Source organism: Eptatretus burgeri, chromosome 13, assembly GCF_056783735.1.
Source record: "Eptatretus burgeri isolate ZD-2024b chromosome 13, Ebu_testis_v1, whole genome shotgun sequence".
Taxonomy (NCBI): domain Eukaryota; kingdom Metazoa; phylum Chordata; class Myxini; order Myxiniformes; family Myxinidae; genus Eptatretus; species Eptatretus burgeri.
The window spans coordinates 59,063,796-59,079,228 of NC_140973.1; the positions used below are offsets into that span (position 1 = coordinate 59,063,796).

General features: G+C 43.5%; 1 protein-coding gene across 11 annotated transcripts in view; it reads left to right on the forward strand.

The window, feature by feature from the left end:
- Positions 1 to 15,433, forward strand: part of ARAP1 (ArfGAP with RhoGAP domain, ankyrin repeat and PH domain 1) — a 187,933-nt gene that overhangs the window by 81,751 nt on the left and 90,749 nt on the right. For all 11 annotated transcript variants that reach the window (XM_085852622.1, XM_085852623.1, XM_085852625.1 and 8 more), the window contains 3 exons: positions 1,602 to 1,671; positions 7,503 to 7,626; positions 8,331 to 8,509. In XM_085852622.1, coding sequence (XP_085708748.1) covers positions 1,602 to 1,671; positions 7,503 to 7,626; positions 8,331 to 8,509 — 373 coding nt within the window. The remainder of the gene's footprint in view (positions 1 to 1,601; positions 1,672 to 7,502; positions 7,627 to 8,330; positions 8,510 to 15,433) is intronic.

The following is a 15,433-nucleotide window of genomic DNA, read 5'->3' on the forward strand; positions in this document are numbered from 1 at the left end:
GTCTGAGAAGAACCGTGGAGGTCTGAGAGGATAGACAGAGGTTGAAGTAAAACTCGAGGGAGGAAAAGAGTGCGGAGGAGAGCTTTCTCTCAAGAGGCGGTCCTGCCTGCCTGCCTTTGCCTTGTGCTTGTTCGCCACCCGGAGCCTGTTTGTCGTCCTGCCCATCACCTCATCATCCCCCATCATCGCCTGCTCGTGTCTGCTCCGCACCCATCCTCTCCCCGCTACCACCAGAGCTTAGTCTCCCGGTTTTGTCCTTTCCCATCAGTGACCGAGTCTGGTGTGTGGCACCTTTGATTTCTTTATATTCATTTTTATTCTCAATGTATATAATTATTTATTAATTGTCCCCATTTCTTCCCCACCACTACCCATCATCGTATCTCTGCACCAGTCGATCGTCCCCTGGTTGTTTGTGGTTTCGGGAATAAACCTGCTACTTTTAATAGCTTGAAGGTTTTCGTGTTTCTCCTCAAGACCCACACGCGCATTGTCTACCATAATTCGGAACGTCATCTGAGGGAGTAAAAAGCCAGTTTGGCCTGGTGTTAATTGACCTGGAGACAACATTATTTTTGTTGTTGTACTCAATGAAACAAGCTCAAAGAAGCTGGTTAATTTTGCCACATTCCTCAATCGTTTCTTCACTCAATATAATTCCTTCAGTCGGATTTGCCTTCCAGGAGGAGAATGGAAATTGTTTTAAAGCAACAGCCTCGCCACATGATTCGGAGAACCAAGAGCGGAAGGATGGGCAAGTTAATTTATGATGAGATGGGATTAATTTGTGCGGAAGAGAGAGCAGGTTTCTGTGGAAGAATTTCCAGGCTTAATTGATATCAGCAGCGGTGGATATAGGAGACAAGTCCTGAAGTTCAAAACAAACCCAAAACATGAATATATGTGAAGCATGAATGTAGAAGTAGGTCATACTTTATGGCCTGTGAATATTCGAGGTTTGCGAATAGGGGGACCCTGAATGTCCGGGTCCGACAGTACTTTAATTCGTCCGTGACAGTCCATTATGGGAAATAACATCATATAATGCATGAAATGGCTCCAAGCTCCTAACTATAGCACTTACAAAAGTGATATATTCAGCGATCCTAAGGGATGAAGATAAGGCATTCAATGATATGAGAGAGGATAGTGAAAAAAATCTGAGTGCTTTATTATTAAAGTATTGCGGCCTGTTCCAAGTCAAGGCATTGTTGAGCAGGCCAAACCAAATGGCGGATGAAGACCCCAACGAGTTGACAGAGGGCTGACCAAGATGCTGCACCACCATCTTTGTCAGTCTTATTTGATTTTTTTTGTGATGAGCACCTCCGAAATTATCTTTAAAAGGGTTTTTTTTAATTTATCCAAACACCCAATTTATATTATTGCACTCCCTTGGAGTTCCCTTGTTATGCATGCAAAGTTTCGGGCCACTATCTTTTATGGTTTTGGAGTTATGGAGGAGACACCCTGACTGATTGACTGACTGACCGACTGACAAACACTGACATTTATGATTATCAATATTGAGGTCGATCATGTTGTATAATACTGTGCTTTATTTATGATTGAAACCAAATTTTGTAATTTTACCCCATCAGAGGCTACAGGTTTCAAAGACGCTGGGTGAAGTTTGATGGAGAATACCTCACTTACTATAACAATGAGAAGGTGAGATCATTTCCTTCCCCACATAGTGTTTGCACAAGCGTTCGCAAAATATTCCTCTTGCTACATTATCAGTTTTGAGGGACAGTCTTATTTTCCTCTCTGATCTGGCAAAATATGGTTGGATGATGCAGCTGTCTCCCCTGATTACATGAGCTATTGAAGCCGTTAATGGAATCATAAAACTCTGGTTTCTGGAGTGGTTTATTTTCAGCAACGAGGGCCTGAAATCCGTTGGGATTTGATAAGAGTCATTGATGTTGCCCAAACCTGCTGCTGGAACCTTTTGCCTTTTCTTTTCGAAAGCTGGTGCCAATGTGAGCCATCAATGCTCCATTATCATCCGTCCTGCCCCAGGATTCAACTTTAATCCAGAACCTTGGATGCTTCCTTGGAATCTTGTCATTTCCTGCAAACGAAGCATTCACTGCAAATGGGGTTCCACTTTTGTTTAGTTTTTCATTTTTAAAAATTGCAACTCCTCGAAGAAAGGAATAGTCCATAGGCCAGAGCAAATGTCAGTACCAACTTGGGTGGCAAAACCTTAGTGGGTTTTATGGAAAGGTCTATGACTCGGGAGCATATTTTAATGTGATGGCCATTGCACAATGGCAGCTTTATAAGAGTTTTGTGACAAAAACCACGTTTTTTTTGAATTCCAATTAAAAAAAAAACATAGATTTCATCCATAAAATTTATTTGAGGGTGATATATGGATTTAATTAACTATCTGCAATTTTTCTGAGTGAAATTCATGCATTTTGAACAATAGTTGTCTTGGAAACAGCCATTTTGGGTCAAAAACTGCATTAAAAAAAATCATTTTTGAAACAATTTGAAATAACTCAAAGATTTGAATTGTTGACCGGCGAGGTATGGGAATTCATCGGACACCAAATACTAGAAATACATCACAATTATTCAAACAAATGGCTTTGATGTGACAAGGTTGTTTTGAGGTCAAACAGGTGTTTATTGAAAGCCATTTTCTAAAATTCAAAATATAAATGGTAGTACAAAAATGGTGATGGCATATAATTGAAAATGGTGCAATATTCTTTTAAATAAATTAAATGCGTTTTCACCAATGTTTCTATGCGATTTGTGGTAAATAAAGACCTCGTGTTTTTTGAAACGCAACTTGTAGAATATAGATAACACGTCGAGGACACGTACATAGTAGGTTGTCAGTCAAGACATACACTCAAAATATCAAGCAGACATTTTCTCTGGCATTTGATTGGACTCTACGTACTCAAAAAAAAGATATCAATTATTTAGAAACAAGTTCTGCTCGTCATAAGTCCATTTTGGGGTAAAACTAGATTTTAAAAATTCTATTTTAACAATTCTGCAAAACACGTGAGTGCGTTTGATTGAAAATTGGAACTTGTACATTTTGCAACGTAGTTACTGTACAAGAATGGCACTTGATGCACAGTCAGTTTACACTCGTCAAAATTTATGCCAAGTAAATTGTCTGAGGTACCTACTGTTCAGCTCGATCTGAAGTAAACCACTCTATTGGCACTACTGTGATCATCACTTTCATAATCTCATCAAAGATGAGCTGTGTGTCATCATCCTCTGAATCATTTGGCTTCGGCTTTTCAATGTGGGGCCCAATGAATTCATATTGAATAGCAATGCTGTTGACACAATGTGATGTTTCCCCACCGCTCATGGTTTCTTTGAGTGTATCAGTATTGTCCCACACAAGGGTGGTGATCAGGTTGATAAGAATGTCAGTTGATAGAATGACATTTTGGATGGTTCGAGATCCTAACTTCTGCATACAAAGAGCTGTCTCTATCTGCTCCATCATTGAGTGTGAAACACAGTGTCCCAGTCGATTGAGAATTTGGATAAGCTCAGCATTTCCTGTGAGACACTTCATTACAAGAGGTAGTAAGACATGTTTTAGTGGGTGCCATCTTCCATCTAAGAGTGCATAAATTATATATAGACCTATCGAGGTTTTCTGCCTTTCAACACGAATGTTCTTGTTCGATACCTCTTCGTGCGCTGTCATGATCACCTGCAGAATGTGTTTAGCTGCAGCAGGTAGGCTTTCTGATTCTGCAGTGAGCTGTGATGGTTGAGGAGGCCATTCCTCCATCACATCTTGGTCTCTGATATTAGTACGCATATGAAGAGCAGTTTTTCTCACCATTGACAATGGACAAGTTTCAGATGAATGGATTGCCTTTAACTCCTTATTCAGCTCCATATTGTCAGAAATCCCCTTGACAGATGGTCAGGGAATATCAACAGTTTGTCACGGCTATTCTGAACAATATGAAGTGATTCCCCAGTCTCACTCTCCAACTTATGACGAATGTGCTTTTTGGTTGAGTATTTAACCTCGTGAATGCCAAATACATTCATTGAAGAAATATGGCGTGATGTGGGCGATCATGTGCATCACTTCAGGCATCGAAAAGAGTTCATTCCTTGTGAATGTAAATAAGTCTCTGCATGAGTTGCTCTCTGCCGCCTGATAGATAGCATCATCGTCCTTGCTACTACCTTCCATGCCATCGCAACTGTCTGATGCAGACACCTCTTTCATGTATACACGGTAGCATGACCTGTGGTGATGGCCTTCGACTGCCACAAGGTCCTTGCTTACAAGAGCAAGTATCTTCTGGTCTATCTTTCTTACAGCAGCTTGTCTGACTATCAGACATCAGACTATCAGGCATCAGCACATAGCTGAGTGCATTGAGCCAGACATTCCTTCGAGTTCTGCTCCTTAAGGTATTTGTTTACAATTTGGGAAAAGATACACTTCGCCTCATACACTCGAGATGAACTTGCCTCTTGCCTTGTTGAACCCTGACGAGAATGTTCATGATCATCAAATTCCTCTTTTTGGTCCCTTTGGCAGTCGTTTCATGTAGAAGCTTTTTATGGGTAAATTTGCTGCTGCATTTAAGATGGTATTGCACTGATGGGATTTCCCCCTCTGGCAGGTCCTTTGTAATGTTCAAAATAGTCATGATTTCTGATTTCTGCTGCACTCAACAAACTCTGCCATGAATCTCGGTTTTGTGGTGATACCAATTTAGAATCATCTTCAGTGCTGTGGATCAAGCAGTCTGTACGTGGCCACCTTGGTGACAGTTGACTACCTTCACCTTCCATTGTCAACAAGCCTTATCCTGAAAAATACAAGAGTAAACAGAAGTTCATCAATTAGAATAGTTTATCAGTCTATATACTCATCAGTCGTATTTTTGCTCTCTGGTATATTGATTATGATGTATTTCTAGTATTTGGTGTCCTATGAATTACCAAGCCAAGTCATTCAATACTTAAATTCTTTTAGTTATTTCAAATTGTTTTTAAAATGAAGTTTTTGACCAAAAATGGCCATTTCCATGGCAACCATAAGTCAAAATGCATGAAATTCACTCAAAAAAATTGCAGATAGTTAATTAAAACCATATACCACTCTCAAATGAATTTTATCAATGGAATCCAATTTTTTTTTAATTGGAATTAAAAAAAACACGTGGTTTTGGTCCCAAAACTCTTATAAAGCTGCTATTGTGCAATGTTCATCACATCAAAATATATTCCCGAGCCATAGACCGTTCCAAAAAAACCCAACTGAGATTTTGTCACGCCAGGTGGTACCGCCAAGTCCCATTTCCGTACTTGGCCCGTGGACTAGAAGTACAATATTCTATGTACCTACAAATGGTATTGTTATACTGTAGGGTTTCGAGAAATCATACTTTTATTCACACGGCTGCATATTTGTGTTGTTTTATTCTCTGTTATGTACATTAAATCTATTGAGTTTATTCAGTATGTAGTGCAGAATCAAACCGGAAATAATTTATAGAGAATGTTGAAAGGAGATATTTCCTGGCTTTAGACTGAAAGTGCTGAAATGTCTTTCTGATTGCACTTTTGGTGGCAAGTCATCTCAAATCTGATAACCATTATATTGTTCAGCAACCTGTAGAGAAGATGCTCAGAGCAGAGGGTGGGGGTGGAGGGAGGGGAAGCTAAAATGTAAAAGGATACAAATAAACATTGTTTTTCAGATTAATGACTGACAAACAGGAGCTCTTCTGCATTTATGAACCAATATATTTCCCCAGTTTCCTTTCAAAAGTTGTTTTGTTAAAGATTATGAAACCGAGTTAATTACCACCATCACTGAAGGTTATGTTTTCACCGTTGTCTGTCAGCCTGGATTTTTTTTCTTTAGCTCACCTGGACTTCAGTCGGGTGAGCTTATGCGATCGAGCAGTGTCCGTAAGTAATCAGTCAGTGAGTCTGTAAACACTTCAACCATTATCGCTTGAACCAAACACACGATTTTGATGAAACTTGGCTACAAGCTTCATATCTGATGCCTTATGAAGGCTGATTGACCACATCAAAATCTGCACTCATTCAGGAGGTCTATGGGGTGGGGGGGGCTTTAACCCCCAAATAGGTATTTGCTCTCTTCTCTGGAACTACACACCCAATTTTGATGAAACTTGACCACAACCTTCATCACCCATGATGCACCAAAGTTTGTTCACAGCGTAGAAAAATCAAGGTGAACGGAGGTCTGAGGGGAGTTTGACCCTCACCCCCCCAAAAATAGGTATTTACTCTCTCCTCCAAAACTACACGCACAATTTTGATAATGCTGGACCACAACCTGATTCAGGTGAGCTTCAGGATTTGCGGTTCTATTTTTTTCACTAATTCTTCACCATTGAGAGATGGGACCAAAAACGATATCGAGAATGATATTTTAAAAAGTTGTTAATGGGTAATGAAAAATACCTTGTATTCCAGTTCGTTAGGTGAAAATACCAAACCAATTAGATTTTGTTTCAGGTACAGGATCAGATCTGGTCTGTCGGTGATATACACTTAAACTGCTCAGCCTGGTGGTTATGCGTTCTTCAGAGTGCTGGCCGAGTTGTTTGTTTGTTTGTCTGTCGGTCTGTCTGTGAGCAGGATATCTCAAAAAGTTAGGCAAAAATTAGGATGAAATTTGGTGGAAAGGTTGGGTGTGTGACGAGGATAAATTGATTCGATATTGGTGAAGATCCGGATCTGAGAATTTTTTCAATGATTCGTTACCATTGAGAGACAGGGCCAAAAGCGATATTTAGCATAATATCTCAAAAAGTTCTGGACGAGTTATGACAAAACTTGGTGGATGATTTCGGAAGGTGACAAGAACAAGCCGATTAGATTTTGGTTAAGGTCCATCAGTGGGATACAAAAGGTAAATTGTTCAGCCTGGCAGAGGTATGCACACTACTGAGTGCTGTTCGAGTTTTGTTGTGTGCTTGGTGTGAGTTTTAGGGTTTTTAATGTATAACAATGAAGTGTAGTAAAGAATGCTCCCAAGAATATGGCTACCCTAAATCTGCAACTACTATTCGGCAATGATGGGACAGCATAAAGGATGTAATACGAGTTCCCTTACAAGGAACTTCAATGCCAGAGAAAGCCATTAGTTAGGCCCATCAAAGCCTGTGAAATGGTTGCCAACTTATGGTTGTTTGTCCTTGTGCTATGCATTTTACATGCCAAGCATCAATCAAGGAAGCAGCACATACCATTTTTAAAGTCTCTGGTATGACTCGGCCAGAGTTTGAACCATTAGGTCACTGAGTCATGGATTATTAATCCTTCTTGTGTTTTTTTTCCCCCTCAATGGTGTTTTAATTGTATTCCTGTCACCATGTTATTGTATTAAAATAATACTTTATTTTGCCAATTGCTCAAAAAAAATGTCATTGTGGTGGAATGAATCAGACCCTTGTTGTAGAAACCATTTGTTTTCTTTGTTTCACCTCAATGTGCAGGAGGTTTATTCAAAAGGTATTATACCCCTATGGGCGATCAACAACGTGGTGGCTTCTCACAGTGACACAAAGTTTGATGTCAGGACGCCCAACAGGACTTTTACCTTCCGAGCAGATTCAGACGGTGAGCGAAGAATTGTGGTGATCATTTATCTGAGCCACGCCCCCACCTTAACCCTAACTTCCTCTCACCCTCCCACCTCTATTTTGCTTTCCTCTCTGAAAGTTTCTGACCCTCCTCCACACTACCAAAGTATATTGTCCATCTTCAATTGTGGAGTGTATTGCATTTTACTGCTGAGCTGTGCTTGCATAAATACTGTTCAGTATCTTCTTTACATTGTCATTGCACTGTTGTCATCAAGTCAATCACTACTATAACTTGGTTTGTGATGATATTTGATGTCATCAAGCTGATTGCTAATATAACTTGGTTTGTGATAATGTATAACATCATAAATTTGATCATTTATTATAACTTTGTTTGTGATGTTAACGTAATGATGTTACTTTGTATATCTCACTTCTACAGATTAGAATAACCAGAGCAGTTTATACCCAGCATGTGTTTTAAATATGAAACTCTAGGCACGGGAACACTTAGTGTGATTCGTTAATTTGAATGAGATGATGCAAGTTTGCTTTGAAGCATTGTTTTCTTTTTTTTTTTTTGAGACTTGAGATCATTGAAACTTGAGATATTCATACTCCTGTGAACATAATGACCTAATAAATTCATGAATCAATGGAAATTAGACACTCACTGAACATATCCAACAATTTTTTTCCAATTAAAGTGATTTACCACCCATATGACTGCTCCTTTAGGAGTCAAGTGGGAATGGGTGGCTATCCTCCACAAAGCCCTGCAAGATCGACTCGCAGCTAATCTTCCGGTGGGCCTTTCGGTTGTTGAGAAGCATGGCACACTTGAGCTGAAGGGCTGCAGGAGACCGCTCTACCTGGCTGTGTGTGGGGAGAGGTTATGGCTTTACAAGTCATTTCAGGTAAAGAACCAGTTGTATCTTTTCTCTTTATTTTAAAAAAAATAGGACCACTGGGCCTGCAGCTTATCTGCACCCTGGCCTAATATTTTAATCCAAATTTGGTATATCATTCTGACTGGTGGGTCTGGAGAGGAAAGTTTTTGAAGGAATTTACATGATTTTCCCAAGCATTTACGAAGTCCGCCATTTTGATGCACTTGCGGTTTTGTGATCGGCATGACCTCTGCAATTTAACGTCATGACCCTGTTCTAATGCTGTAACCCACATTTGGTAGCATTCTGACTGATGGGTCTGGAGAAGAAGATTTTTAAGGGCATTAACACGATTTTCACAAAACTTGATGAAGTCGGCCATTTTGACACAATTCCAGTCACGTGATCAGCATGACTTCTGCAATTTAATTAGCATCTCTACCCTGGCCTCATGTTGCAACCCAAATTGGGTAGCATTCTGACTGGTAGGTCCAGAAACGAAATTTTTGGAAGGAATTTGCGCGACCGCCATTTCGACCGACTTAAAGTCACGCAATTGGAACGAGCTTTGCAATCCCTTTTAATAGTCAAGAGAGGAACGTTGCTGCCAAATTTCAGCCAGATTGGCCCAGCGACTTGACTGGAAAAGTCGAAATAGGAGACAGATAGACAGTGCACGATGACAATACCTGATCTGGAATTTAAATTCCACATAAGCTAACCAGGTAACAGCTAACCCTAACCAGGTAAGCTAATATTAATAATTATCAAAGAAATTTTAACTAAACGTTGTAAGAACTGATTTGCTTTTTAGGAAGAATTTGACTTGGTCTTGCTATTTTTATCAACTCAGATCAGATCATATCGATGAATTGCTGCAGGTACGATGTAAACCTGCACTAACCTGTTTCACGGTCGAGATCTTCTTCTTCTTCTCCTTTTGGCTGCTCCCGTGAGGAGTCGCTCTATCCTCCACATCTTCCATTGACACTCCACCACCCGCATGTCCGCCCTCACCGCATCCATTAAACTCTTCTTTGGCCTTCCTCTTCTCCTCCTGCCTGGTGGCTCCGTCTTCAGCATCCTTCTCCCGATATACTCCGCTTCCCTCCTGTGCACATGTCCAAACCATCTCAATCTCGCCTCTCTCACTTTGTCTCCAAACCGTCCTACCTACGTGGTCCCTCTAATACACTCATTCCTGATCCTGTCCATCCTCGTCACTCCCAACGAGAATCGCAGCATCTTTAGCTCTGTCACCTCCAGCTCCGCTTCCTGTCTTTTTGTCAGCGCCACCGCCTCCAAACCATACAACATAGCTGGTCTCACTACCGTCTTATATACTTTCCCCTTTACTCTTGCAGCTACCCTTCTGTCAGAAATCACTCCTGCAACTCTTCTCCACCCACTCCATTCTGCCTGCACTCTCTTTTTCATTTCTCTCCATTACTTTGTACAGTTGATCCCAAGTATTTAAACCCATCCACCTTCCCCACCTCCACTCCTTACAACCGCACCATACCACCACCCTCCCTCTCATTTGCGCACATATACCCCGTCTTACTCCTACTGACTATCATTCCCCTTCTCTCCAGTGCGTACCTCCACCTCTCGAGGCTCGCCTCAGCCTGCTCCCTACTCTCCCTACAGATCATGATGTCATCCGCGAACATCATAGTCCATGGAGACTCCAGTCTGATCTCGTCCGTTAACCTGTCCATCACCATTGCAAACAGGAAAGGGCTCAGGGTCAATCCTTGGTGCAATCCCACTTTTACCTTAAACCGGTCCGTCATTCCTACCGCACGCCTCACCGCTGTCACACTGTCCTCATACATATCCTGCACAATCCTCACATCCTTCTCCACCTCTCCCGACTTCCTCATACAATGCCACAACTCCTCTCTTGGCACCCTATCATAAGCTTTCTCTAAATCCACAAACACACAATGTAACTCCTTCTGGCCTTCCCTATACTTCTCCATCAACATTCTCAAAGCAAACATCGCATCAGTGGTGCTCTTTCCTGGCATAAACCCATATTGCTGCTCACAGATCGTCACCTCTCCTCTCGACCTTGCTTCCACTACTCTTTCCCACACCTTCATGGTGTGGCTTAACAACTTTATTCCTCTGTAATTTCCACAGCTCTGCACATCACCCTTGTTCTTGAAAATCGGAACCAGTACACTTAATCTCCACTCCTCCGGCATCCTCTCACTTTCCAAGACTTTATTAAACAATCTGGTTAACAACCCCACTGCCATCTCTCCTAAGCACTTCCATGCCTCCACTGGTATACCATCTGAGCCAACCGCCTTTCCACTTTTCATCTTCTTCATAGCAGTCCTCACTTCATCCTTACTGATCCACCCCACTTCCAGATTCACTATCTCCACCTCTTCCAACCTTCTCTCTCTCTCATTTTCTTCATTCATCAGCTCCTCAAAGTACTCCATCCACCTTCTCAACACACTCTCCTCACTCGCCAGCACATTCCCATTTGCGTCCTTTATCACCCTAACCTGCAGCACATCCTTCCCAGCTCGGTCCCTCTGTCTTGCCAATCGGTATAAATCCTTTTCCCCTTCTTTTGTATCCAACTTCTCATACAGCTCGTCATATGCCTTTTCCTTGGCCTTTGCCACCTCTCTTTTTGCCTTTCGCCACCACTCCTTGTACTCCTGCCTACTTTCTTCATCTCTCTGACTATTCCACTTCCTTTTCGCCAACCCCTTCTTCCTTATACTTTCCTGTACTTCCTCGTTCCACCACCAAGTCTCCTTTTCTTCCTTCCTCTGTCCAGATGTCACACCAAGTACCTTCCCAGCTATCTCCCTCACCACTTCTGCTGTAGTTGCCCAATCATCCCACCCATCTTTACCACCATCCAACGCCTGTCTCACGTCCTCCCTAAATTTCACGCAACAGTCTTCCTCCTTCAGCTTCCACCATCTGGTCCTTGGTTCAGCCCTCACTCTCTTCCTCAACCTCACCTCTAAAGTCATCCTACAGACCACCACCCGATGCTGTCGAGCTGCATTCTCCCCTGCCACCACCTTGCAGTGTAATCTCTTTCAGGTTGCATCTCCTGCTTAAGATGTAATCCACCTGTGTGCACTTTCCTCCACTCTTGTACGTCACCCTGTGTTCCTCCTTCTTCTTGAAATACGTATTTACCACTGCCATTTCCATTCTTTTTGCAAACTCTACCACCATTTGCCCTTCCACATTTCTCTTGTTGAGACTGTACCTCCCCATCCCCTCCTCATCCTCTTTATTCCCTTCCCCAACATTCCCATTAAAATCTGCTCCAATCACCACTCTTTCATCCTTAGATACACTCTCCACCACTTCATCTAACTCACTCCAGAAATCTTCCTTATATTCCATCTCACACCCCATATGTGGGGCATATGCACTTAAGACATTCATAATTACCCCTTCAATTTCCAACTTCACACTCATCACTCGGTCAGACACCCTCCTCACCTCCAATACCCTCTTGACATAATCTTCCTTCAGAATTACCCCGACACCATTTCTCCTCCCATCCACACCATGGTAGAACAGTTTGAAACCACCTCCAATGCCACGAGCCTTGCTCCTGATCCACTTGGTCTCTTATACACACAGTCTGTCCACCTTTCTTCTCTGCATCATATCGGCCAACTCTCGCCCTTTGCCAGTCATCATCCTAACATTCAGAGTTCCAACTCTCACCTCTACACTTCTACCCTTCCCCCTCTCCCACTGCCTCCGGACTCGCCTTCCCCGTCTCCTTCTCCTCCTTCGCCCGGCAGTAGCACAATTTCCACAGGTACCCTGCTGACCACCGGTACCGGTGGCGGTCGTTGGTAACCCGGGCCTCGACCTATCCGGTATGGAAATTCGTTTTTTTTTTGTTGTCCGCATAATGATTTGGCATCGGTTTTTATGCCGGATGCCCTTCCTGACGCAACCCTGATCGCCTCTTACAACACACAGGGATATGGTACACCTATTCTAACCGGGGCATACATTTGTTTCACGGTCGAGATGTTGGCGACTGAATCTTTTTCCGCCAAGGTTTCTTGATGAGGAGGGTGTATGGATATGAACACCCAGCAGGATTAAAAAAAACCTATCAAAGGGTGGAGGAGGAACTTATGAGCCAATGGCCATACATATCAGGTACCCAACTGTGTCTGCAGACGTCCTCCTGCAGTCGGGTACCTCTTTCTAGGAAGTTGGTAGCAGGATTTGCACTCCGGCCAATGTAAAACAATTCATTCCGCAAAACACACAAATAACGCAAAAAGAATAGAATACCCACTCTGTGGGAATACCTCCTGTGCGGTTTCCCTGCAAAGGGCAGCTCACCGTATGATGGAATTGGGACAAAGCCTTCACCCCATTCTTTGAACGGCAAAGCCCCATTCTTTGATGATAGGAGGAAAAGCATGGCGTGACCTTCCTGACTTGGGTTGCTGTGGTGTGTCAGGGTGGTGCTGAGGTGTCGTCCCTTAGACGGTGGTCTCTTCAGGTTAACCTGAGGCGGCCCCTTCCCTTCTGATGGGTGCCTGGAAAGTCTTCATTCTAAGAGAGGATGATCACCTGTCTGTTATCATTTGAGCTCCAGCATTTGAACATCAGTATTGCAGCACTCTCTGAGGTTTGGAGACCGGATAGTGGTGACATCATGGCGGGTGGTTGCACCGACTTCTGGTCTGGTCGCTCTGATGGTTGCCATGCCCAAGGAGTTGCTGTAGCTGTGTCCAATAAGCTGACTCCTATGATAATTGAGGTAACACCAGTCAATAAGTGCATCACGAGACTGAGGATTAGCACACTTTGGGTGTTATTTCCCTGGTTTCTGTATTTGTTTTGACTGAGGCTAGTGATCTCACTGTGAAGGAGACATTCTTTGCTGCACTCGAGTCTGCGGTTCATCAGTTCCTCGGGCGAGATACTCTTCTCGTCTTAGGGGGATTTCATTGCCTCAACTGACACTTATAGGGATGGCTATGAGACGTGTGTTGGTCCCCATGGGTCTGGAGCTGTGAACCAGAATAGCACAAAGTTCCTTGAAGTTGCAAGCAAGTCGTCGACTTTGGATGGCTGTTTCATGGTTTCAGCACCCACATGTTCATCTCTGGACTTGGCATTCTAACGCTATTGGTGTGGCAAAATAGATTGACCATCTACTCATTGATGGTCGCTAGATGCTCCAGAACTGCAGGATCGACCGGAGTGCTCAGTTCCTCAGTACCAACCACAGGGTTCTTGCAGCAACTCTGAAGTTGCATCTCAAATTCAGGAGAAAAGGACCATCCCAGGCTAAGCTGCATGTTGAAAAGCTCAGGGATGGGAGGGCAGCTAAGGAGTTTGCAAATAGGCTGAGTGGGAATTTTGGATGGTCTGCATGTTTCAGGGAATCCTGAAGAGTTGTGGAATGCCTTCCTTGAACAATACCATCCTTGATGTTGCTGCTGGATGACTTGGAACCCACCGTCAGGTGAAGAAGAACTTCCTCTCCTAAGAGACACTGGACACCTTGACCGGAGTTACAGGGCCAGGCTTCATGGCAGAGCTGAGCTGTTCAGGGAGCTATGGTGTAAAACTGTACCTTCGTTGAGGGCAAGGAGGCCCATGTATGAGGAATCGATGAAGGGGTCGAGCATCACGTGTTGTCAAGTGAGTTATACTCCTGCTTACACAGGAATTTGTGCATTGCATTCCGCAAAGCCTGTCCCTCGGCGTACTACAGTGAGAGTGGCAGGTGGTGAGCCCTTTACAAAGGAGTTTGAAGTGAAGGCCCGCTGGGCCGGTTACTTTGAGCAGGTTTACCAGGAAAGTAAAGCTCCTGAGATCTGTGGCATCCATGCTCAACCTCTCAATGCTGGTAGAAATGCTGTACTCAGGTCGTTGCATGCAGTTCTGTGTTCTGTTTGGAGCACAGGTATCATTCCAACTGACTGGAAAAGGGGCCTTGTTGTCCCTCTCCAGAAAGGGAAGGGTGATCACCAGGACTGTAACAACTACCGAGGGATGATGCTGCTCTCAGTGCCGGGCAAGGTCTCTGCTCGGATCATTCTTGATAGGGTTCGCCACCATCTGCTTGAGCATCACCGCTCAGAGCAGTCAGGCTTTACACCAAAGAGGTCAACGATAGACCGTATCCTTGCTCTTTGGGTCCTCCCCGAACACAGGTGAGAGTTTCAACAGGGACTGCTCGCATCCTTTGTTGATCTCCGCCAACAGTTTGATTCAGTGAAGCGGGATGCCCTCTGAAGGATTCTCGATCTTCTTGGGGTGCTACCATGATGAATCTGATTTCTGAACTACACTTTGGTATTGAGTGTGCTGTGTGGTGTGGTGATACCATCTCCGACTTATTTGCAGTTGTAACTGGAGTTTGTCAGGGGTGTGTAATGGCCCCCACTCTTTTCAACACTTGTATGGACTGGATTATGTGGAGGATGTCAGAGAGATCAAGCTGCGGTGCATCGTTTGGGAATGTGAAGATCGCTGTCCTTGATTTCGCAGATGATGCAGTCATCTTTGCGGAGACTTTAGGTATCCTTTTGGGGGCCCTCGAGGTCCTGAATGAGGAGTCTGAGCCGCTGGGATTACGGGTTTCCTAAGTCAAAACTAAGATCCCGGCTTTCAATGACATTTTGGATGCTGCTGTCCTATCTGTGCCTGTTCGTGGCGAGGATGTTTAGGTCACGGAGAGATTCACTTACCTTGGCAGTGATATTCATGACTCTGCTGGCTGTGAGTCAGAGGGTGATAGATGTCTGGATCAGGCCTGGAGAATCATGGACTCACTGGATCATGGGGTGCGGTGCTGTCGGTACCTATGCAGGAGGATGAAAGTCTGAGTCTTTGAGTCCTTGGTGTTTCCAGTCTTGCTCTACAGATGTGAGATTTGGACTCTAACCAATAACCTGAGACGGAGACGAAACT